The sequence below is a fragment of the Canis aureus genome, chromosome 8 (genome assembly GCF_053574225.1).
Source record: "Canis aureus isolate CA01 chromosome 8, VMU_Caureus_v.1.0, whole genome shotgun sequence".
Taxonomy (NCBI): domain Eukaryota; kingdom Metazoa; phylum Chordata; class Mammalia; order Carnivora; family Canidae; genus Canis; species Canis aureus.
Genome location: NC_135618.1, coordinates 15,881,564 through 15,904,160, shown reverse-complemented (window position 1 = coordinate 15,904,160; position 22,597 = coordinate 15,881,564). Strand labels below are relative to the sequence as shown.

Sequence of the window (22,597 nt, the reverse complement as noted above, 5' to 3'; positions counted from 1 at the left end):
GTATGTTGAAATCCTAATGGTCCATGTGATGGTATTAGGAAGTGGAGCCTTCAGGAAGTGATTAGGTCACAAAGGTGAGGCCCTTATGAATAGGATTAGTGCCCTTATAAAGAGATCCCAGAGAGCTCCCTCCTCTTCCCACCATGTAAGAACACAGGCCATTAAATGGTTGTCTATGTACCAGGAAGTGGGTACTAGACACCAAATCTTCCATTGCCTCAATCTTGGACTTCCCAGCCTCCTGAACCGTGAGAAATAAATTTCTGTTGTGTAAAAGGCACTCAGTCTATGGTATTCTGTTATAGCAGCCCCAAAAAGACTAAGATGCCAAACATGTAAACAAAGATTTGCTCTTCTTTAGTCTGTGTTATCCACACATGCCTACTTTTTTCTTGTACATTATCCTCCTTTCTAGAGCAATGATTGAAACCCTGGGGCCAGAGAGGGACAAAGGAGTACAAAAGATCCTAAACCTCCTCTCCAGTTCAAATCATCCTTTCTGGGCAGCCCCGGTGGCGCAGCCGTTTAGCACCGCCTGCAGCCCACGGCATGATCTGGAGACCCTGGATTGAGTCCCATGTCAGGCTCTCTGCATGGAGCCTGCTTCTCCCTCTGCCTGTGTCTCTGCTTCTCTCTCTCTCTCTGCATCTCTATGAATAGATAAATAAAATCTTTTTTAAAAAATCATCCTTTCTCTGTTATTTTATCTCTGATTCTCCACGTTTATATTTTTGTCTCCAACTCTTGGGTCAGGGAAACGCCAATCCTCAGCATCAAATCCCTTATATCTTTATCTCTACTTCTCTAAATCTTGCATTTCCTTCAGTGTTCTGATCAAAACTATTCCCTAGTAAAAGCTTTCAAGATTAACCCCTCTCCCAAAGTGCACTTTTCCTTTTTTTCTGAATTCTTTTAAGTTCTGAGAGCAAGTGTTTGAAGAGCTGACTGAGGCTGCAGCTTATTGTGCAAGTTTTGCAACGTGGGACAAAGAAGGGAGGGGAAATAAGTTGAAGGTATTAAGGGAAAGTTTGTGCCTACTCATGCAATTTAGAAGTGCTGGTGAGGTCATCTATTTGGCAGAGATTATCAGCATCCCATAGTTACTGGGAAAAAGATGTTTTTATAAAAAGTGTTTTATAGGGGTGCCTGGGTGGCTCAGTCTGTTCAACATCTGCCTTCGGCTCAGGTCATGATCCCAGTGTTCCGGGATTGGTTCCCACATTGGACTCCCTGCTCGGTGGGGAGCCTGCTTCTCCCTTTCCCTCTGCCTGCCATGCCCCCTGCTGTGCTCTCTTTTTCTCTCTCTGTGTCGAATAAAATGAAATCTTAAAAAAAGAAAAAGTGTTTTATAAAGTGTTTTGTACAGTGTGTTGCCCTAGTTCTTGCTATCCATATAGATGATAACAACATCTATGTAGATTTAAATGGCAGTTAAAAGTGAAAACATCATTTGAAAGGCACTATTGTATGTTAATATGAAAAACTAAAAATTAAGCATGGGATAGTTAGCCTTTGAGCTGTTGATCTGTTCTCTGTACAGTTTCTCCCTCACATTCATCCACTAAACACCAGTCTCCAAATCTATGACCCTGACTTCTCTCCCAAACTCCAGCCGCCCACATCCATCACAGGCTGAGCCTTTCCGCCAGAACAGTCGGCTGCTCCCCTCAATCAACAACCTGTGGATGTCCCTTCTACCTCTGACATAAACCTGCTGTGCTTCTTAATGCTGCCACACACCCCTCCCCTCTTGCCTTTCACTCTGTAGTAGTGTGACCTCTATTTCTCTTTTTACCCTCTGGAGAATATCTCCCAAGATTTAGAGTTGTTAGGATTAAATTAGGTAACATTTGAAAAACAAAAAGCACAGCACCCGGCACATAGAAAATTCTCATTGTGGTTCAGTCAGTTAAGTATCTGCTTTCAGCTCAGGTCATGATGGGATTGAGCCCCACATCAGGGAGTCTGTTTCTCCCTCTGCCCCTGCTCGTGCTCTCTCTCTTTCTTTCTCATTCACTCTTTCTCAGAAATAAATAAATAAATAAATAAATAAATAAATAAATAAATAAATAAAAAATAAAATCTTTTAAAAAAAAAAAACCTCATTGTTCTCAACACCTTTTCCTGTCCCCATCTCACTGCCCCTATTCTTATTCAAGTCTATTGTCTCCTGCTTGGACTTCTAGTTATTCTCTTGATACTCACTTTCCCTCTCATTGATTTGAGGGAGCCAGATTATCATTATTCTACAGCCAGATTCATCTTCTGAAAACACTTTTATATTGATTTCTCTCCTGTGCCCATAAGCCTTCAGTGGTGACTCGCTAATTTGGGCAGTTGAGGCTCCCCATCACCCATCCCCACGTGCATTTCAGCATGTTTTTCCACTACTTCGCTCCTCACAGTCTCTCTGCACCATCACAGCAGCTACCACTCCCATCTCTCAAATATGCTCTGGATGCCTCTGCTGCCACTGTTTATTCATACTCTGCACTGTTCTCTCTCATCTTTCCACTTATCAACATATTAAACTTGAAGAGCCTCTCCTGGGTGGGCCTTTTCTGAGCACCCTTAGTGCAAAATGTTCTCTCCTTTCACTGAATTCTTATAGTACTCACTGTCTGGGCCACTAATCTGGTGTCCACCTTTTTTTTTTTTTTTTTTTGGCTCACTTTGTCTCTTCCCTTTTCATGGGCACATTAGCCTGTCTCTCCCCATCCAGATGGTAAGTCCTCTGCAGGTTTCAAGTTCTTTGAGTTGCTTTTCAGCACCAAGCACAGAATATTGTAAATAGTATTGCCCAATGTTTATTTCTGGATTGGTCACACTTACCTCGTGGTCCATAGCCAGCTGTTAAGTCATCGTTTAGTAGAAAGTTAGATGTGAAATGAATGTATTTTCCCTCTTTTCCACACCCTCTGTATTGTAGTGTGTATGGGTCATCTCCATGTGCCCCATACCAGTCAGTCACTATGACATTTGCCTGAATTAAGAGAAATGCTTAATAATACTCTATATCTCAACTGTGATGTTGGTGACATAAACATATACATTTGTTAAAACAATTTGAACTGTACTCTTAAGATCTGTGCATTTTACTGTAGGAATTGTATTCTAATTTAATAACAGATTTTTTTAAAATGTGTATCTTATACATGGAGTTTAAAATGCATGCACAACTAAATATCAATAAAATTATTTGGCACTTTCAAAAACATCAATATTTTAAAAGCTTAGCAACTTTCCGTGGAGTTTTATTATTTCCATTTGATCTTCTCATTTTCCAGATTAAAACCTTCTCAAAAGTTAACACTGTAAAATTCTGACATTATAAAACACTATAAAATATAGTAAAAATATTTGGATGAATGTTAAGAGCAATGAATGTCACTCAGACTGTACCGTAAAGTATTACAGTCTGTTGTGAGCAGCGTTCTGTTGCTTACTTCATCAGTACAGGACAATAAGACATGTTTGTTTTAAGCCTTATCCTTTCATTTCCATTATCAAATAGATCACCAAACAATCATTGGAATGAAGTTCTATTTCATCTTGTACCCTGGCCATTTCAATTATTAGTGATAAAACAGTAGTTTCAGTCCAAACCTAAAGAAAATATCTATTCAAATAACCATCTAGAGAATACAATTTTATATACAACATTGTTTCTTTTATTTTTAGGAAGAAACATAACATGTTGTCTCAAGACTTGCCCTTAGAAGTATGTGGTTAACTGTTTTTTAAACAGAAATTATTTTATTTTATTTAAAGATTTTATTTATTTGAGAGAGAGAGAGCAAGCACGAGTGGAGGAAGGGAAGAGGAAGAAGCAGACTCCCTCCTAAGCAGGGAGCCTGACACAGGGCTCAATCCCAGGACCCCAAGAGTACCACCTGAGCCTAGGCAGATGCTTAAGGGACTGAGCCACCCAGGCGCCCCTAAACAAAGTTGATTTTAGAGCTATAGATCTAATATGATCCTATAAATATACATCACACTTGCACTATCTGTACCATATGTGTAATGTTTTATGTGTGTGTGCATGCACACCATGGAGTAGAGGAGAGTAGTATTTTCATTTTTGTTTTCCATTATTACTATGGTGTTTGATTTGTTTTTGCAATGAGCGTGAATTATTTTTATAATAATTAACATTTATTTTAGAAAGTTAAGAACTCAAGCCAGGGGCTTTGCAAGGTAGCACTTACAAAAGGGCTACAAATGTCATGCCCTTGGATAGTTTTCACATGGACAAAACCTCATTCCTACATCTAGAAATTTGTTCTGAAGCTAAAAGGAAGGAGTGCTCTGCTGGGGATGGAATACTCAAGAGGTTGGGGTTCCATTCTACTATAGACTATAGTAAACTAGCTCTTACCTACTTTTTCTAACTCTCCCAACCCTCCCCTGTTTCCTATCTGCATTTGACTATGGATTCACACAGACAAGAACCACCTTGCTTCTCTTTTTGTCCTCTACAGTGGCCTCTGTATATAAGGATCATTCACTGTTTGCTTAATTGATATTATGAGGCTAAAGGAATCGGTATCCAACAGATATATAAACAGCACTCAATGTTTATTCTTTCCTTTAATCTTTCAGTTCAATAATATTATCATTTTTATTTTAATTATTTATTTCCTACTCCTCCATTAGGATCAGGAGTATGACCTGGTTTTGATACTAATTATCTCCAATACTTCGTTATTTCACAGAAGATCAAATTGATTAATACCATCTATATAGATAGCTAGAGATGGCATAGCTTGGCAGAAAGAGCATGGGTTTAGGAAGCAAATAGACATGGATCAAAATCATGGCTCAGTAATTTACTGTTTGGGACAAAATCCTTACTTTATTCGAGCTTCCGTTTCCTAACATACGGTAATAGTTTGTAATAGCAACTAATTTTAAGGTGTGTGAGAACTAGACAATATATGTAAAATGCCTGGTGTTTAGTGGAAGCTTTAAAAGATGCTGGCTCTCTAGGGGCACCTGGGTAGCTCAGTCCATTAAACATCTGACTCTTGATTTCGGCTCAGGTCATGATCTCAGGGTCTGAGATTGAGGCCCCGTGTGGAGACCCTAGTTGAGCCCTGTATCCTGGCTCCATGCTCAACGGGGAGTTGGCTTGAGATTCTCTCTCTGCCCCTCCCTCTGCTTGTATGCTCTCTCTCGCTTTCTGAAACAAATTTTAAAGACAAAAACAAAACACTATCTTCCCAATTTATCTCAGTTCCTCTCTTTCCTAGCTCCATGGCCGAGCATTGCTAAATGCTTTCATCTGGCGATAAATCAAATGTTTGAAGAGCCTCTTTAACTTCTTCAGGACACTGGGGTGCTATCCAGATTGCTGTACCATTCAATTACTGAGAGAGGGACTTCAACGGAAAGCTAAGAATTAAAATAATCTTAAAAAATTTCATACCCAATGACACAAATGAGGAAAAGGGGAAACTGTACCATATGTCCCAGCCCTTCTGTTTGAGCTGTGGTTTACAGGTCTAGAATCCACTCCACTGCTGAAGTCCTAAGCTAAGTGCTCAATGTGTCTGCACCTGCCCCTTCTGCTAGCTGCCCAGGTTCTTGTTCACAGTGACTTCAGTCATTTGCCAAATGTATTTGACATTTGTGTATACCACGCAGACGTGGATGCTTAACTATGATCTGCAGCTTACAAGAGTCCTTAGTTATTTTTTGGTTGGAAAAGAAAAACTAACCCCTCCGCTTAGTGTCCCCCTTTCTGCCTTCCTTCTTATCACCATACTCCTCAAAAACAGTGTCCTGGACTTGGGCTCATGTGAAATTCTAATTTTCACCCTGGCAGGAAAAGTCAGCCATCTTTTATAGCATGTTTCTGCCTGGACATGCAGGTCTACTGCCCCCGACAGGATGGGAAAAGAAGGTAGTCATAATTGGAATTGTTCCCCGCACAGCTCATACTCAACAGGATAAAACCAGCTTTGGGTCTTTAAGCAAAAATTTCAGAAAGGACACTGTAAGTTACAGAGTGAGGAGGTCTTCTGAGAGGCCACTTGGGCAATGGCATTTGCGTATTTTTTGTTCCATAATTTGTACTCATTTTATTTCCATGTATCTTGTGAATAACAACCTTCCCAATATTAGTTATATGTTAACATCAATGACTTGTTTTTGCCTAAGTCCTCACTTTTAAAGTTTGAACAGAGTTTATATTGGTTGTTTTTCTCCAGAATTAAGCTCATTTAGGAAAATCCTGAATTCTTACCTTTTCATATAATTCTTGTTTTACTTTGCTGTAATTATTAGCTTTCCATGTAGCAGGTATTAAAATCTTTATATTTCTGAAAAACACTCTTCTCTTGGTAGCATTGAATAGGTAAAAAGAAGCTTCGGTTATCATTTCCTATAACCAAATAAAAGAAAAGCTTATCTTGGTGCTTGTAGATCTTTTATGTTTTTTGATTTCCTGGTGATACTTGAGTAAGTAACAGTAAAGGATAATGAAAATATTTTCAAGGAGCCCATTTCTTTTAGAGATGGACTTTGGGAAAACTTAGGAGCAAAATAAGCCTCAAATAGTTAACTGGAAGAGATTTTAGGACACTAACAGTGAGTCTGGGCTTGCCTTTATAATTTTTCCCAGGTTTGTGAAAGACTTTTAAGCTTTTATCAAATAAATCTCTTTCCTGTCACTCCTGTGAGTATGTTTGAGACCACACCTATGACAATACTGATTTATTAAAAGCAATACCAACAAGTGGTTCTTGAGTAATGGGGTTCTGATCCTCCTGCACCACATTAAGGTGAAAATAATCAATTACTTTATAGAACATTCAGGTGAAAAGAATTTTGCTCTTCAGCACTCCATCCAGACTCTCTTTCTGTCAGAATTTTCAGCCTCAGGATGGAATCCAACAACTTGATTTTGATAAGTACAATCATGCTTATTCATCAGTCAAACATCTGGTCTTTATTGCCACAAAGACCAGATTTTTAAGCTGCTACCCCAAAAATAGTCATGTTAGGAAAACAAAAAAGCTAAAAGCAGTAGTCACCAACAAGAATAAATCAAGGAGGGCTAAATCAACACTATGAGCCAAGACTGTGCAGAATTAAGTGAACAAACTGGCTTGGCCATAATTATAATTTTGGTGCTTACTAGAAATGCTGGCATCTTTACTATTCAAATATAGACCAGGCAAAGGTGTTAGCTCTTTAAAGAAGGCTATACAGTCCTGTCCTAATAGGATAATGGTATTGACTTCACACTTGTCACTTACCTTAATGTTTGGGATGAGGTTCTGATCTTCAGATACCTGAGGATTGATTGCAATGAGTAATCCATCATACCCATTGTCCTGAAGCTTCACTCCAGCTCCCAGGAATAAGAGTTCTGGAATTAGGGCCACCAAGAGAGTCACAAACTTCAGGCTGCCAACGGGATCCACATTGTCCCTATGGGTCATGTTGTAGAGAAGCCTCCAGTTCATTCACACTGGTCCTGCTGGGTACATTGCACTTGGTTATCAATGGGGAAGCTGATACTTTCTTCCTGAACTTGGAAGGTCTTAGAACTTGTGGTGAAGGAGGTGTCTTTTTTTGCAAAACCTGGGTGGATCTCTCTGAGACCTGCCTCTACATGTCCTTTTTTTCTAGGCAACCCCACACTTGCCTGTTCTGTGGCTGAGCTTCCTTTTGAATCATGGTTAGGCAAGAAATTACTCCTTATTCAGTATATCTTCTCAGAAGGAAGAGGGAAATAAGACAAAAGGAGCTCAAAAGAGAAAGGCAGAGAGGCCTGGCTGGCTGGGCTGAAAATCGGAGAATCTGGATTATTCACTCCACTTTCAGCAAAACACAGAAATCTGTCGTGACCCTTCTCATTCGTGACAACCTCTTCCTCATCGGTTGGCCTAACAACTTTTCTACTGCACTCAAGTCATTTTTTGTTTGTTGTAAGATTCCAATTTTAGTATATGTGCTGCCGAAGCGAGCACTGTTGTAAGATTCCCTGTGTGCTTATTTGGAATATTTGGAAATCCATCCTGCAGGTCTGTCCCTGGGTCAGGTCGTCTGGGCAAACTCTCAGCTGATGGCAGAGGGGAAGGTATCAGATGTCCCCCAGGGAGGGCCAAGTGCCAGGAACTTAGATGCCTGTGCAGACCACAGAGGCCTTTTCCTCTGCCCTTACTGCCTTTTCTCCCTGGACCAGGGGAAAGAATAAATTTCTCTTTCAGCAACTCTCTCCTAAGGGCAAGGCTGTGCTTCAGTCTACCTTCCATTTTTCAAGGACCTATCACAGGTCTGGTACATAGTAGGCACCACAAATATTTTACAACTGATTAATAGTACCTGGTAACTACCTAATTCTTTAGAGTTTGCAAATGAACCATTTAAATATCAACTCTGATGCAGGCATAATTCTTACTTCTATTTTTCAGTGAAGACGCTGAGGCTCAGAAAGATCAAAAATTAGCCAATGGATGAAGGAACTAACTTTTATTGTGTGATGGTTTTTTTTTTTAAGATTTTACTTATTTATTCATGAGAGACAAACCGAGAGACAGACAGAGACACAGGCAGAGGGAGAAGCAGGCTCCATGCAGGGAGCCTGATGTGGGACTTGATCCTGGGTCTCCCGGATCAGGCCCTGGGCTGAAGGCAGGCGCTAAACCGCTGAGCCACCCAGGCCTGTGATGAGTTTTATCATACTTGTTTTATGGTTGACAAAACTAAGGCTCAGAAAATCTAAATAAACTCATTCAAGGCTGTACGAGCATTGTCATAGTGCTAGAATGAGGCCCACTGGCTCCCAATTCCTTTCTTTTTCACCATATCACCTTGTCTCGCATTCTCAGGGAACTGGAAATAAAGTGGTAAGAGCTGCAACATTGAGGGATATCGAAGAAATATTTCTCTTGCTGTCCCTCTATGTGGAACCTCTTCTCTGGCTTTTTCACTTGCTTTTCCTTCAAATTCAAGTTCTGGCCTGGAAGCCTGAGTTGAGCTTTCTAATTAGGTCAAATCCCCCTTTCCATGCTTTCATAGCATCAGATACCTCTCCTTTGAAGTGTGATCATGGTTACGGTGTCACATTCATTTTGTGTAATTGGTTTTCTGCTTCTAGTGAAGGGCACATGAGAGAAGAGGCCTTACCCTGTCTGTTTTGTTTTAAAGATTTTATTTTTTTATTCATTCATGAGAGACACAGAGAAAGGCTGGGGACATAGGCAGAAGGAGAGCAAGCTCTCCACAAGGAGCCCAGGGAGCCCAATGTGGGACTTGATCCCAGCACCCCGGGATCATGCCCTGAGCCCAAGGCAGATGCTTAACCACTGAGCCACCCAGGTGCCTTAACTCTGTCTGTTTTTATCACTACCTCCTTAGCACCTAGCTCAGGAAACTCTCAGTAAATACTTGTTGAGTGAATGAAATCAGGAGAAGGAAATAAAAGCTAGATTACAGAAGAGCCCTGGATTATAGTATGAAAATGCACCCCCCAACTTTAAAAGTATCTTTTAAAATGTATCTCTTCTGTTCTAAAGCAGTTTTCTTCTTGCTCAGTCTTGTCAGAAGGCACTGGGGAACTGGTACTCCCCCGAGGGTGTGTAGGAGAATGGAATGTCTCTGGTAGCCACAAGGCTGCCACAGGTGCTCACTCCACAGCTCAGGGGTCAGCTTAGCTGTCTTGTCTTTCCAGACTGGTTCTCAGCCATGGGTTTTTAGCCCCTGGCTCTCACTGTGTTACAGAGTGCTAGCCCAGAGGTGTGGTGACTCTGAAGGCTTTGCTTGTAACTGTGACTCATTGAGCAGAACAATGAACTTCACTTTCAACTTTTCTTGGCAGTTTACTTTCTTATGCCAATCTCGTGTGCTATTAAGAAAAACATTATGGCATCAGTAAAACAATATGTTCAAAAACTAAGCCTGTAAGTCATACTGAGAGTAGCTCTCCACTGACAATCGGAGAAGAGTTTCTTCTTGCCATCGTGCACATTTGTGTGAGTTGTTCTTCGGCTGAGGGGCTCTTGAGGGCTTGCATGTAAGGCCTCTCTCCACTTGTTCTTAACAACAGTTGCAATGCCTCCGGTAGCATGTGGAGTGGAATGTTGGCTAGGGATTGTACGTGGCTCTATAAAGAGCAGCCATATGTGAACACTCTTGTCCAATTTCACCTGAACAAGTACATCAGGAGTATGTTTTGCTCCTCCTAGGTTGAGAGGCCAGATAGGACATCCATTCCTGTCTACCTGCTTTCTTCTTCCTTGGTTTTAGAATCCAATCCCCAGGTCTGGCCACTTGCCTGGCATCCACTTTCATCATCTGTCCCTACAAGACTCTGGTCACAGACTCATTCTCTGATCATGTCTGGGGTATCATATTCACTCCTGAAAGCCTTTTTTCCCACTTCTGTTTTGCTGAGCAAGTAGGCCTGGGGCCAGGCCAGCTAAAGATCTCTTCTTACTGCCTTCTGCTCTCTGACCAGGCTGACCCCACAGGAGACAAAAGTAAAAAGCTCTTAAAGTCTGACTTGGCTAAATGACTTTAAAGTCATTCCTGAGTGGAGTGTCCACTTCTGATAAAAGTGTGACTTTGTCAACAAAAACCCCCCACAATTTATCCTTTCATTCAAAAAATACACACTGCACATGTCTATGGATTTTATGACATCCAAAAATGAAATATACCTAAAGTGAAGAAAAATGGGAATACAATGTTCAGGCATTTATTTCAAGTTGAAGAAATTCTAGGAATCTGCTCTGTTTTCTATTTGCTTTCAAGAAAATAAGTTATTCAGTTTCAGTAACTGAAGAATCTAAAGCACATCTTTTGTTCTTTGTCTGAATTTGAAATTCTTTTTGGCCCCAGAAGGCCTTTTTATTTTCATGCAGTCTGCAGGTAGAGACCACAGTCAAAGTGAGTAAAATATGCAGTTAGTGTCAGAGCAATCAGGTGATCTGACATCTTGAGGAGTCCAAGGAAGTTTTGAATTATTTCTTCTCAAGCTTCTGTTTGAACTCTTTAGCAATCTCATTTAGAACAGGAAAGTTCACTCTGTGGCATGGCTACAAAGCTTATGGATCACTTTGGTTTTGCAATATTTATGAAATAAATCAAAATAGAAGTGAAACAAATTATAAAGACTAAGAATTTGAATAAAACACAGTTTGCCAGGGACTCAGATTGTACATTTCATGCCTCCCTTTTCCCATTGTCTTCAAACTTATATTCATTTTCAAAGCAAATGAGTGAAGTGGATGATTCAGATAGAGCCCGGGAAATCATTTGTGTTTTGTTGAGTCATCACCATGTCAGAGCATGAAGCTCTTACACTTTTTAAAATTCTTCCTATGCAGTCTTTCACCCCCCAGACTTTTGCTATTAAGCCTCCTCCCCATCCTCACTATGCCAGGAACTCTGCAGATGACTCTGTGCATGAAAAAAAAAAAAAAAAAAAAAACCTCTAAAATTTGCAAAAATGAATGGAAAACAAGAGCTACTTTTTAAGATAACCTAATAAAGAATATGGGAGAAAAGGTATAGACTATTTCTCACTTGTAAAACACGTATAAAATTGTGTTCTATGAAATACTCTTATATCTATTATGTACCAGATAGTATATAGCATCATGTGGATGTAAAATATTATCATTATTATTATCATTATTTTCCAGGGAAGAACAAAAGCAGAAAGCAGACATGTAGTGGAAATTTTTTTAAAGGGATGAAAAATAATCAGGGAGACTCAGAGAATGACAAATAAAAGCAGAAGCACAAAGACTACATAGTTCTTCCCTAGTCTCCCATCCTGTTTTCTTTCTGCTCTGATTCTGTCCATCTGGGAAGCTCTAAGGTATTGCCAGATTCCCTTGCTGCCCCGAATCCCAGCAAGGGGCTGCAGGTCTTTCAGTTTTCCTTCCTCTCCTTGTGCTGTTTCTAATAGTCCCATTTCACCCCGCCAGGCCTGCAAAGAACAGGATAGCTGCAACCAGTTGAAAGATGTGGCATTTGGGGGATTAGGGCTCCCCCTTCTGTTCTCAGAGGGCAAGTACCTGGGGCTCTGAATCTCCAGGCAAAGCTCCCAGCAAAGAGTTGACCTGTACAGACCTCTCTCCCAGAGTACACCAAAAGCTATTTAGAGTAGTACTTTTCAAACTTTAGTGTACCTAAGAATCATCTTTTCAAATTTGATTCCAACCCTGTAGGTCAAGGTGAGGCCAACATTCGGCATGTATACCAAGTTCCCAGGTGATGCTGAGGCTGCTGGTCCTTGGTCCGCACTTGGAGTAGTCTCCTGGGGAATATCCAGGGATTTACTTTGTGATTACAGCTCTTACGCGACAGAGACAGCCTATGTAGTCTTTACGGATATTTAAAACAGTGTGTTAATTATGTATTTTTATGGTGACAGCATTGTTTAAATATTCTTTGTAAAGAAACAGCATCAGAATACAGAGCTCAAACAACACTCTTGGTTGTTCCCTTTAGCCTTCCTTCAGCTTTCTAGTCATTTCCTTTCTCCTCTCCACTGAATATTTTTTGCTGTTAAAGTGAAATACAAAGCCTTTCAGCTTGTAAGCTTATTGAGAGAAGACTCAAGGAATACTTTGCCTGCCAAGAAATACCAAGTATAATGCTAAGAGATAAAATGAGAAGCAATGACATGAAAATAATCTGAAGTTATCTGTAGTCAAATGATACAAAAAATATAGCCCAGGTTTACAACATAAGGCTGTGGTCTTGATGCTTTGTCCACAGGTGCTCCATAAACAGTAGCTACATGTATTATTAGTTATCTCTTGTTGTCAGCTGGGACCCCCTCAGAGCCATACGTACGGCTGGTTTTTATCTATGTCAACTCCATGACCTGTGGGAGACAGGTCCCCTTCCTAGATTTTGGCACCTGCCTGCACACTTGATTTCTTAAAATTCCTGTGTCCTCGTTCCACACGGGCTGCACCTATGCTTTGCCGCATGTTCCAACTACAGCGTTATGAGTTTTCCAAAGAAACAGGTACGTATCTTATTTGTGAGCAATTTCGACTTAATTGAAGAGTTCGTAGGTGGAACCAGAGAAGGATTTGTGTTACCAAAAAAATAAAGCAAGATGTTTATTTTTTAAAAGATTTATTTATTTATTTATTTATTTACTTGAGAGAGAGAGAGAGAGAGAGACAGTGCAGGAGAGAGAGACAGACAGAGAGTATAGAAGGAGAGGGAGAAGCAGACTCCCTGCTGAGCAGAGAGCCCTAGGAGGGCCTCGGTCCCAGGACCCTGGGATCATGACCTGAGCTAAAGGCAGATTGCTTAACTGCCTGAGCCACCCAGGTGCCCCAGGGATCAGCATTCTTGAAATAATTTTTCACAAATGTGGAGGTCCCCAGCCCCACCCCCCACCCCTGCCAGGGGTTTCAGTGCCTTTCTATCCTGAGGGATTGTAATCTCTCCTCCTTTCCCTCTCCTTACTTTCAACAGTGAAAGCAACCAACTAACTACCACCAACAAAATAAAATCCCTTCCTGGCCCCATACAGAGCCAGTGCTCTGCTCCTCAAGGTCCTCAGCACAACTCAGAAACTAGGCAACATGGGAATATTAGAAGGGCTCCCCTCCAACCTCAGACAGTTATAAAGTGTTCTCCCCAGGAGGGATCCTGGCCAACCAGGGTTTTTAAAGATTCTTCTGGCTTAGTCACTCATCTTCCCGGATGACTTCAAAAGCCGCTTCAGCTCATTTCTATTTCTTCTCTAAATTAGAAGTTAAAATATTTATTCTCCCATTCTTTTTCTTACGACATGTCATTTCTATTCCCTAAAGTTATTAAGTTTTTTTCCCTTTAATTAAATGGGCATAGCTAAGGTCTCAGGGTTCTTCCCGTATCCCCAAGTGCCTAGCACCCTACTTTGATCCCTGTTTTCTTAAATAACCTGCATATTTGTATCAAGAATTTTGGCTGTGGCTTGCTAGAAAATCCCAGTAAATGCTCTGCTTAAACTGAGACCATCTTTGATGTCCTTCCGTTTTCCTTATTACTTACAAATTAAGTCTCCCATTTGAATACTTTGTCTTCTGCCTTTATCTATTCTCCTCCAAAAAGAATAGGGAGCAACTTTTAAAGAAATGATTAGATGCTATATGCCTTTTACTACGTAGATGTTTTAATTTTTTTTCTCTATTAGAAAGTAATATTTTTCCTTTTTTTGAGTAGGGTCTCTTTAGAGTCACATAACTAGGGAAAAGGAAAAATCAATCAATTCTTTAATATAATGCCATAATTGGTTACTAAAAATACAATCATTTAAAGAACTAAAAATATACAATGGATGATACATTTTAGCTAAGATCAGATGTTCATAGTATAAAAATTTAAAGAATATTTTAAAAGCAATGGTTATAAGCAACTGACAATTTTTTTAAAAGAAACTGTTGGGGGCAGCCCCGGTGGCGCAGCGGTTTTGCGCTGCCTGCAGTCCAGGGCGTGATCCTGGAGACTCTGGATCGAGTCCCACGTTGGGCTCCCTGCATGGAGCCTGCTTCTTCCTCTGCCTCTCTCTCTCTCTCTCTCTCTCTCTCTGTGTATGTCTCTATGAATAAATAAATAATCTTTAAAAAAAAAGAAAGAAACTGTTGGTAAGCATTTTATCTTTTTCAAAGAAGAATAAAAGAATGAATTTTTTAGTGTCATAATTTATCCTAAATGTCATTATGTCATATACATGTTTTATCTCCACTTGGTGAGTTATAATATAGGTTATAGCAATGAGTCACACTGTGAATTACTTACTAAGCAGGGGGTAAAGCCAAAATAGTAAAAATCCCAGAGTCAAAGAATAAAATTTTCTACCACTTCTGTTTTCAATTATACACTTTTTTTTTTTTTTTTTTTTGGCATTCACCTTTAAGCTTGTACTATAATGATCATGTATAAGCAGTAAGTAAATGGTTAAATTTTTGGCTTTGATGTTAGACTAACTAGATTGAAATCCCAGCTCTGCCTTTTACTAACTGTGTGGCCTTAGGTAAGTTATTTAATATCTCCATGTCTCACTTTCTGCATTTGTAAAATTGTTGTAAAATTTAAGTAGTACATGTGATTAAAATTGGATTCATATCACAGTAAGAGTTTAATAAATGTAAAATTATTAATTAACTGTATTAATTTATGGCCTTTCTTTAGTGTGTGTGGCACCTGCTTAGACACTTTTAGTTGCGTAGCTAGTGGTTTGCCTCCTTCCCTTTCTTGCTGGAAGATCCTGTCTTCTGTGACAGAGGTAAAAATATCTGATTCTCATTCTTCCAAGCCTCCTTCATATTGGGGCACAACTCTGTGACCCGACTCAAGCCAAGAACCTAAGGATTAGTCTGCTAGCAGGAGGGAGGTGGAGGAGATAGAGATGGTGATGTTGACATTGTTTACAGATGGCATTTTCCTCCCTGGCAAAAACAACAACAAACATATCTAGGAAAATCCCACCCTTTTTTCCTATTAGGGTGCCAGAAGCTGAAGGAATCTCTATGGCCTTTAGGTGAGGAGGGCAGCCAAAAAAGTAAAAGTTAATAAAGCTGAAAGGTAGAAAGAGCCTGTGCCCCTGATGGCACTGGTGACAGCTTTGCCAACTTGGCAAATGCCTAACTCCAGACATCTTAATATGTGAAGTGAGATGTATCGTTAAGCCATCATTAGTTCGGTATTACCTGCAGCCCAGACTGTTACAACTGATAAAGGCACTTCAAAAGATAGCATTCATAATTTCTAAAAAGTGCCAATCAATATTTGGAAACATATATATAATGGTTTAATATATAAACTGTGTGATATTTTGATGAAAAAAATTAATATAATTTTAATATTCTAGGTAGAATTTTGACCAAGCAACTTACTCTTCCATACAGAAGGGTCATGCTGAACTTCAATAAACTAGGGAACAAAGGCCCATTGAAAAAAGGCCATCCAAAGTAAACAAACCTAAAAGAAATATTTTTTTTAAGATTGTATTTATTTATTTGAGAGAGAGGGAGAGAGAGAGGGAGAGAGAGAGAGTGTGTATGCAAGCTGGAAGGAGAGGGAGAGAGAGCCTGAAGCAGCAGACTCCAAGCTGAGCACAGAGCCCAAGGTGGGGCTTAATCCCACAACTCTGAGATCATAACCTGAGCCAATATCAAGAATCAGCTGCTCGACCAATTGAACCACCCGGGCACCCCTAAAAGAAAATAATTTTCAAAAAATCAAACAGCAGGGGCACCTGGGTGGCTCATTTGGTTAAGAATCTGACTCTTGGTTTCTGCTCAGGACATGATCTCAGGGTCTTGGGTTCAAGTCCCATGTCCAGCTCCATGCACAGCACGGAATATGCTTGGGATTCTCTCTCTCCCTCTTTCTCTGCCCCTCCTACTTGTGCTCTCTCAAATAAATAAATAAATAAATAAATCCTTAAAAAAAAAAAGAAAGAAACAAAGCTCATCCTTTAGCTTTAAGTTTTTCTCGAAGTATATACTAAACCCTAATGTGCTAATATCCCAATTTCATATTGTATCTCTGCATTATTAATCTTCTGTTTCTCTAAGGATCACATTCTGTTTTCTTATAATATTTTTCTTCATAATTGACATTTATCATTTTCAGAGTGTTCTTTATATTTTTGTGGGGTTTTTTCTATTTAAAAAATAGAAATATAACCACCATTATTTATGGCTGTATTATTGAAATATAACACATACAGTGTTACATTATTTTCAGGTGTACAACATATTGATTTGACAATTCTATATGTTACCCAATGTTCATAAGTGTAGTCACCATCTGTCACCATACCATTATTACAATACTATTGCCTATATTCCCTATGCTGTACTATTAATCCCTATGATTTATTCATTTTATAACTGGAAGTTTGAACTTAATCTCCTCTGTCTTTTTCACCCTTCCTGCCACTCACCACCTCTCAGGTAACCACTCCTTTGCTCTCTGGGAGTCTGTTTTTTCCTTTGTTTATTTGTTTTGTTTTTTAGATTTCACATATAAATGAAATGCTACTGTATTTGTCTTCTCTGACTTATTTCACTTAGGATAATATTCTCTAGGTCCAGCTATGTTGTCACCAATGGCAAGATCTCATTATTTTTTTATGGCTGTTTACTATTCCTGTGTGTGTGTATGTGTGTGTGTGTGTAGCACTATGTCCACCCATCTATTGACAAACACTTGTGTTGCTTCCGTATCTTGGCTATTGCAAATAATTCTGCAATAAACATAGAGATGCATGTATCTTTTTGATTGGTGTTTTCATTTTCTCTGGGTAAATGCCCAGTAGAAGAATTACTACCATATGGTAGTTCCATATGGTATTTCCATTATTAATTTTTTGAGAAACAACCATACTGTTTTACACAGTGGTTGCACCAATTTACATTCCCACCAGCAGTGTATGAGGGTTCCCTTTTCTCCACATCCTTTACAACACCTATTTCTTATATTTTTGATAGTACCCATTCTGAGAGATATGAAGTGATATTTCACGGTGCACTTCCCTGATGATTAGTGATGTTGAGCATCTCTTCATGTGTCTATTGGCCAGCTGTGTATCTTCTTTGTAAAATGTTTATTCAGCTCTGCCCATTTTTAAATCAGGTTGTTTGGCTTTTGGTGTTGAATTGTGTCTTTGTATATTTTGGATGTTAACCTCTTATTGACTATACCATTTACAAATAACTTTTCCCATTCACTAGGTTGCATTTTTTGGTTACTGATGGTTTCCCTTGCTGTGCAATTGGGTGTTCTTTAAATAGTTAACTAACTCTCAAATAAGCTTGTAGTTATAATAGATTTTCAAACAATACAAGAATAATAAAAGTGTCTATCCTCTCTATGACCACACATCTTTATGCCATGAGACTAAATTGCTTATGTTTATTCTTAAAGTCTTTACTATGTAATCAGAGCCAAACAATAATATATTTTAAAAAGGAAATTTCATACTCATGCATCATTTTTCCTTTGGTCAGTCAAAGAAATGATGGTGTTCATAAGATAGGATACTTATCCTACAACATAAGGGTAAGCAATGTTATTTTCTGCATGATATTAAAACAAATTTTTTATTTAAAAATTGTCTATATATTAAATGTTCCATACACGAAATTATTCTATTGAGAGTAAATACTGAACATATGCTACAACTTGGGTTGAATTTGACAGTGTTTATTTAACTGGTCAAACATTCTAGATTTTTGCAGGTTGTGGTAATTACTGGAATCATTTATAGTTTAGAAGGAAAAGTAGATTCACATATGCTACTATTTTTTTTTTAAGGCTCATGTCCGAAGCCTCAAATTCTGTGGAAAATATCTGGATGAAAACAGATAATCAGCTCCAGCAATCCCACTCCTTGGTATTTACCTAAAGGAATTGAAAACATATGTCCACATAAAACATCCATGCAGATGTTTATAGCAGCCTTAAATTGCCTAAACCTGGAAGCAAGTGAGATGTTTTTTGGTAGGTGAGTGGATAAATAAACTATGGTACATCTAGACAATGGAATACTATGGAAATGAGATAGCAAGCCATGGAAAACATGGATGCATGCTACCAAGTAAAAGAAACCAACCTGAAAACGACACATACTGTATGATTTCAATTATATGACATGCTGGCAAAGGCAAAACTATAGAGAGAGTAAAAAAAATCAGTGGTTGCAAAGGTTTTGGGGAAAGGGAGAGATGAAAAGGCAGAGCACAGAGAATTTTTAGGGCAGTGAAAATACTCTTTATGATGCTGTAATAGTGAATACAATGTCATTATGCCCTTGTCCAAAGTCATAGAATATGCAACACCAAGAGTGAACCCTAATATAAAGTATGGACTCTGGGTGATAATGATGTGTCAAATCAGCTTCATCAATTGTAACAAAAGTTCTGTTTTGTGGGAGATGTTGATAGTGGGGGAGACTATGTATGTGTGTGGACCAGAACTATATGGCATGTCTTTGAATCTTCCCCTCAGTTTAGGTGTGAACCTAAAACTTCCCTAAAAAAAAAAAGTCATAAGTGAGAAATAATCATTTTTTATTTTATATCATGTGATTTACACCTTAAAACAACTATTGTTTACTAATACTTTCCACCTATAGGACACTTAGGATTTAATCAGAGCTATGTGTTGTACAATTATGACCTTAATCATCACAACAATCGTATCAGACAGGTAGAATTATTCTTTAGTTTAGTTTTTTTTTTTTTGTTTTTTTTGTTTTTTTTTTTAAGAAAAACACAGCTTAGAGAAGTAACTTGCCCAAGACTTGTAGCTAGAAAACATGAATACAGGTTGGTATGGTTCCAAAGCTTTTGCTGTTAACCACGGTTGTTATAACAACCCATTTCAACCTCACCCCACACTTATGTCCAGCCCAACCTACAATGGTTTAGTGAGTTAATGCAGAACTGGAGCAGTTGCCTGTCTCAGTGGTTTCTGGTAAGGACTTCTTTCAACAATAGGTAACATGTCGCCCACTCCTACAGACTAAATGGTTATGTTCTCCCCAAATTCATATTTTAAAACCCTAATCTCGGTTGTGATGGTATTTGAGGGTGAGACCTGTGGGGATAATTAGGTCATGAAGGTGGAGCCCTCATTATGGGATTAGTGTCCTTGTAAGAAGAGACATGAGAGAGCTTGTCTTGATCTTGGACTTCTTTGACTCCAGAACTGTGAGCAATAACTTTATGCTGTTTAAGCCACCCTGTTAATGGTACTTTAGTCATAGGAGCCTAAACTAAGACACTCATTTTCTCTCTAGGAAAAATGATGCCTTTCTGTTCCCCAAGACTTTGCTCAGTCTTTGACTTACCCTGTGACCCTGTTGACAACCACCTTTACAGTAAATGGAGTCTACCTAATTATAAGACTTAGATAAAACTACAGTAATTAACAGAATATAATGCTGGCATCTGTTTAGATTATCCATTATTAAAACAGAATGGAAGGTCCATAAGTAGACTTGCATATGAAAGGTCTAATCATTTTCAGTAAAAGTAATAAATTAATTCAATGTGAAAGTCTTTCAAATAAATGATGGTAGAACAACTGGAAATCTATATAAAATGAAGTAAACCTTGATACCTGCTTCATTCCTTATAAAAAAATGAATACAAGATGGATCATACAGGGTGGCTCTAGGTGGCTCAGTCAGTTAAGGGTCTTCCTTTGACTCAGGTCATGATATTGGAGTGGTAGGATGGAGCCCTGCATAGGACTCTCTGCTCAGCAGGGAGTCTGCTTCTCCTGCTTCTCCTCCTGCTCATGCTCTCTCCCACTCTCTCTCTCTAATAAATAAACAATCTTTAAAAAAAGATGGGTCATACCTTTAAATATAAAAGCTTAGACTCCTAAAACATCTAGAAAAAATACAATGTATTCACAAAACTATAAAAGGAAAAATGTTGATCTATTAGATTGTATCAAAATATAAAATTTCTGCTCACCAAAAAGTATCTTTAAGAAAATGAATAGGCCAGGGATCCCTGGGTGGCTCAGCGGTTTAGCGCCGCCTTTGGCTCAGGGCGTGATCCTGGAGACCCCAGTATCGAGTCCCGCGTCGGGCTCCCTGCATGGAGCCTGCTTCTCCCTCTGCCTGTGTCTCTGCCTCTCTCTCTCTCTCTCTCTGTGTCTATCATGAATAAATAAATAAAATCTTAAAAAAAAAAAAAGAAAGAAAATGAATAGGCCAGATACAAAATGGGAGAAAATATTCACAAAAGACTGTTTCAGAAAATACAAAGAACTATGCTTTCCATAAGGGCTATGTTAGGTCTTTAGTTCTCTGTCATACTACCATGTGCAGGGACCATGATCATTTCATCACCTTGTGGGACATTCACTTTTGTCTACATTTATGATACTGTATTGACAGAACCTGATGATCAGGAAATGGCACATACCTTAATGCCTTGTGGGGTAAACTGTTTCCATAGACTCAATGTGACTTTGACACTGTCCCATCAAGAGGTGGAATCTTTTACTTTTTTCCCTCGTATTTGGGCTGGCCGTCTGATATATTTTAGATAGCAAAATGCAGCGGAAGTGATGCACTTGTGTGGCTTTAGATATGCAGTTTCTTCCTTTGCTACCTGGGACACTCACTCTTGGGATGATTTAAAAAAAAAAAAAAAAGCTCAAGCTGGCCACATGCAGAGCTACATGGATAGGATGCAAGAAGTCTTAGCCTTCTAGTTGAGCCCACCATGTCACCAAACATATAATCTTGAATATTCCAGCCTCAGCAATAATCTAGTTGCAGCTTGATGAGAGACACCAGCTATTTCCACATGCATGGAGATAAAACCCCACCCAGCTGAACCCTGCCTGAATTTCTCACCACAGAATCACGAACAAGTAAAACACTTGTTGTAAACCACTAAGTTTGTTAAAACCGCAAAAGAAAATCAAAACATGTTGGAAAGAACACATGCAACTCAGAGTGGAGGATAAACCCAATGAAAATAATTACACAACCAAACTATTTTTTAAATTGCTTTTTTATTTTGCTAAACTTTATTTATATTTATCAAGTATCTTTAAACTACTATTTCATTGTTTGCTATTTTTACATCACAGTATATATTTGTTCCCGTGAGGAAGGAAAACAGAATTCTATCAATATTGTATCTTGAATCCTACACACAAATGTACCATTGTGAGTTTAAATATTTATGAAGTACTTGATATTTTAAATGCTTTATATCAGAGGTCTGCACACTATGTCCTGTGGGCCAAATCTATCCTGGTGTCTATTTTTGTAAATTAAGTTTCACTGGAACACAGCCAAACCATGTGTTTATGTGTCCTCTATGGCATCTTTTATGCATCAATGGCAGAGTTAAATATGATAGATTCTGTATAATCCACAAAATCTATAATATTTACTATGTGTCCTTTTATGGAAAAAGTGTTGGCCTCTGCTTTAAGTTATGAGGAAATCCTTGCTTTATTATTTTATAGGTAGTCAAGTATTTAATATTTGGGGAAATTGATTGGCATTTTTAGTTGGGCTGGATGAATTTTTTTCCCATTTAAATAATATGAAATAAGGGATTTTTAAAAATATTTTATTATTAGAGGGAGAGAAAGAGAGGATGAGAGGGAGGAGGGTTCAGAGGGAGAAGCGGACTTCCCACTAAGCAGGGAATGAGGGCTGGAGCCTGGGACTCTGGGATCAGGACCTGAGCCGAAGGCAGATGCTTAATGGACTGAGCCACCCAGGCGCCTACCTCAATAAGGGATCTTTCTATCCAAAAATTCACTATCCGACAAGATTTCAAATTTAGATTAGAACAGATTAGAAGATAAGAGATGGCAGGTTCACCTGAATAGTTCTGTTAAAAGGGTCAATTTGAGAATCTAATATAATCCTCTTGAGATTTTGTGTTTTTCCTTTTGCATGTCTTATAAAGGTGGCTACATCTGACACTGATGCAATTTAATTAAAATAGTTTTCATGAGAAGCCTAACTTCTGTGTGCAATTATTTTTCTTGTTATGACACGCTAGTAAGGTTAGCTAGCATCCCAGATAAGTGCTGGAAAGACCCTCAAAATTAATTTCCTTCCCCCAACTCCACA

The 22,597-nt window shown here is 38.9% G+C and overlaps 2 protein-coding genes across 9 annotated transcripts in view; one reads left to right on the top strand and one right to left on the bottom strand.

Annotated features, from left to right (window-relative positions):
- The window catches only part of CLCA2 (chloride channel accessory 2), a 39,514-nt gene extending 31,889 nt beyond the window's left edge, over positions 1-7,625 (bottom strand). For 2 of the 3 annotated variants that reach the window (XM_077905295.1, XM_077905296.1), the window contains exons 1-3: positions 7,263-7,623; positions 6,248-6,385; positions 2,833-2,983 (exon numbers count right to left, since the gene is read on the bottom strand). In XM_077905295.1, coding sequence (XP_077761421.1) covers positions 2,833-2,983; positions 6,248-6,385; positions 7,263-7,472 — 499 coding nt within the window. In that variant the 5' untranslated portion in view covers positions 7,473-7,623. Of the gene's footprint in view, positions 1-2,832; positions 2,984-6,247; positions 6,386-7,262 lie in introns of all 3 variants that reach the window. The other variant, XM_077905297.1, reaches the window with a different exon arrangement.
- Positions 1-22,597, top strand: part of ODF2L (outer dense fiber of sperm tails 2 like) — a 179,576-nt gene that overhangs the window by 118,883 nt on the left and 38,096 nt on the right. For 4 of the 6 annotated variants that reach the window (XM_077905302.1, XM_077905301.1, XM_077905306.1 and 1 more), the window contains one exon: positions 18,292-18,477. The gene's annotated coding sequence lies outside the window, so the exon portion shown is untranslated. Of the gene's footprint in view, positions 1-12,795; positions 12,998-18,291; positions 18,482-22,597 lie in introns of those variants that run through there. The other 2 variants (XM_077905305.1, XM_077905300.1) reach the window with 2 other exon arrangements.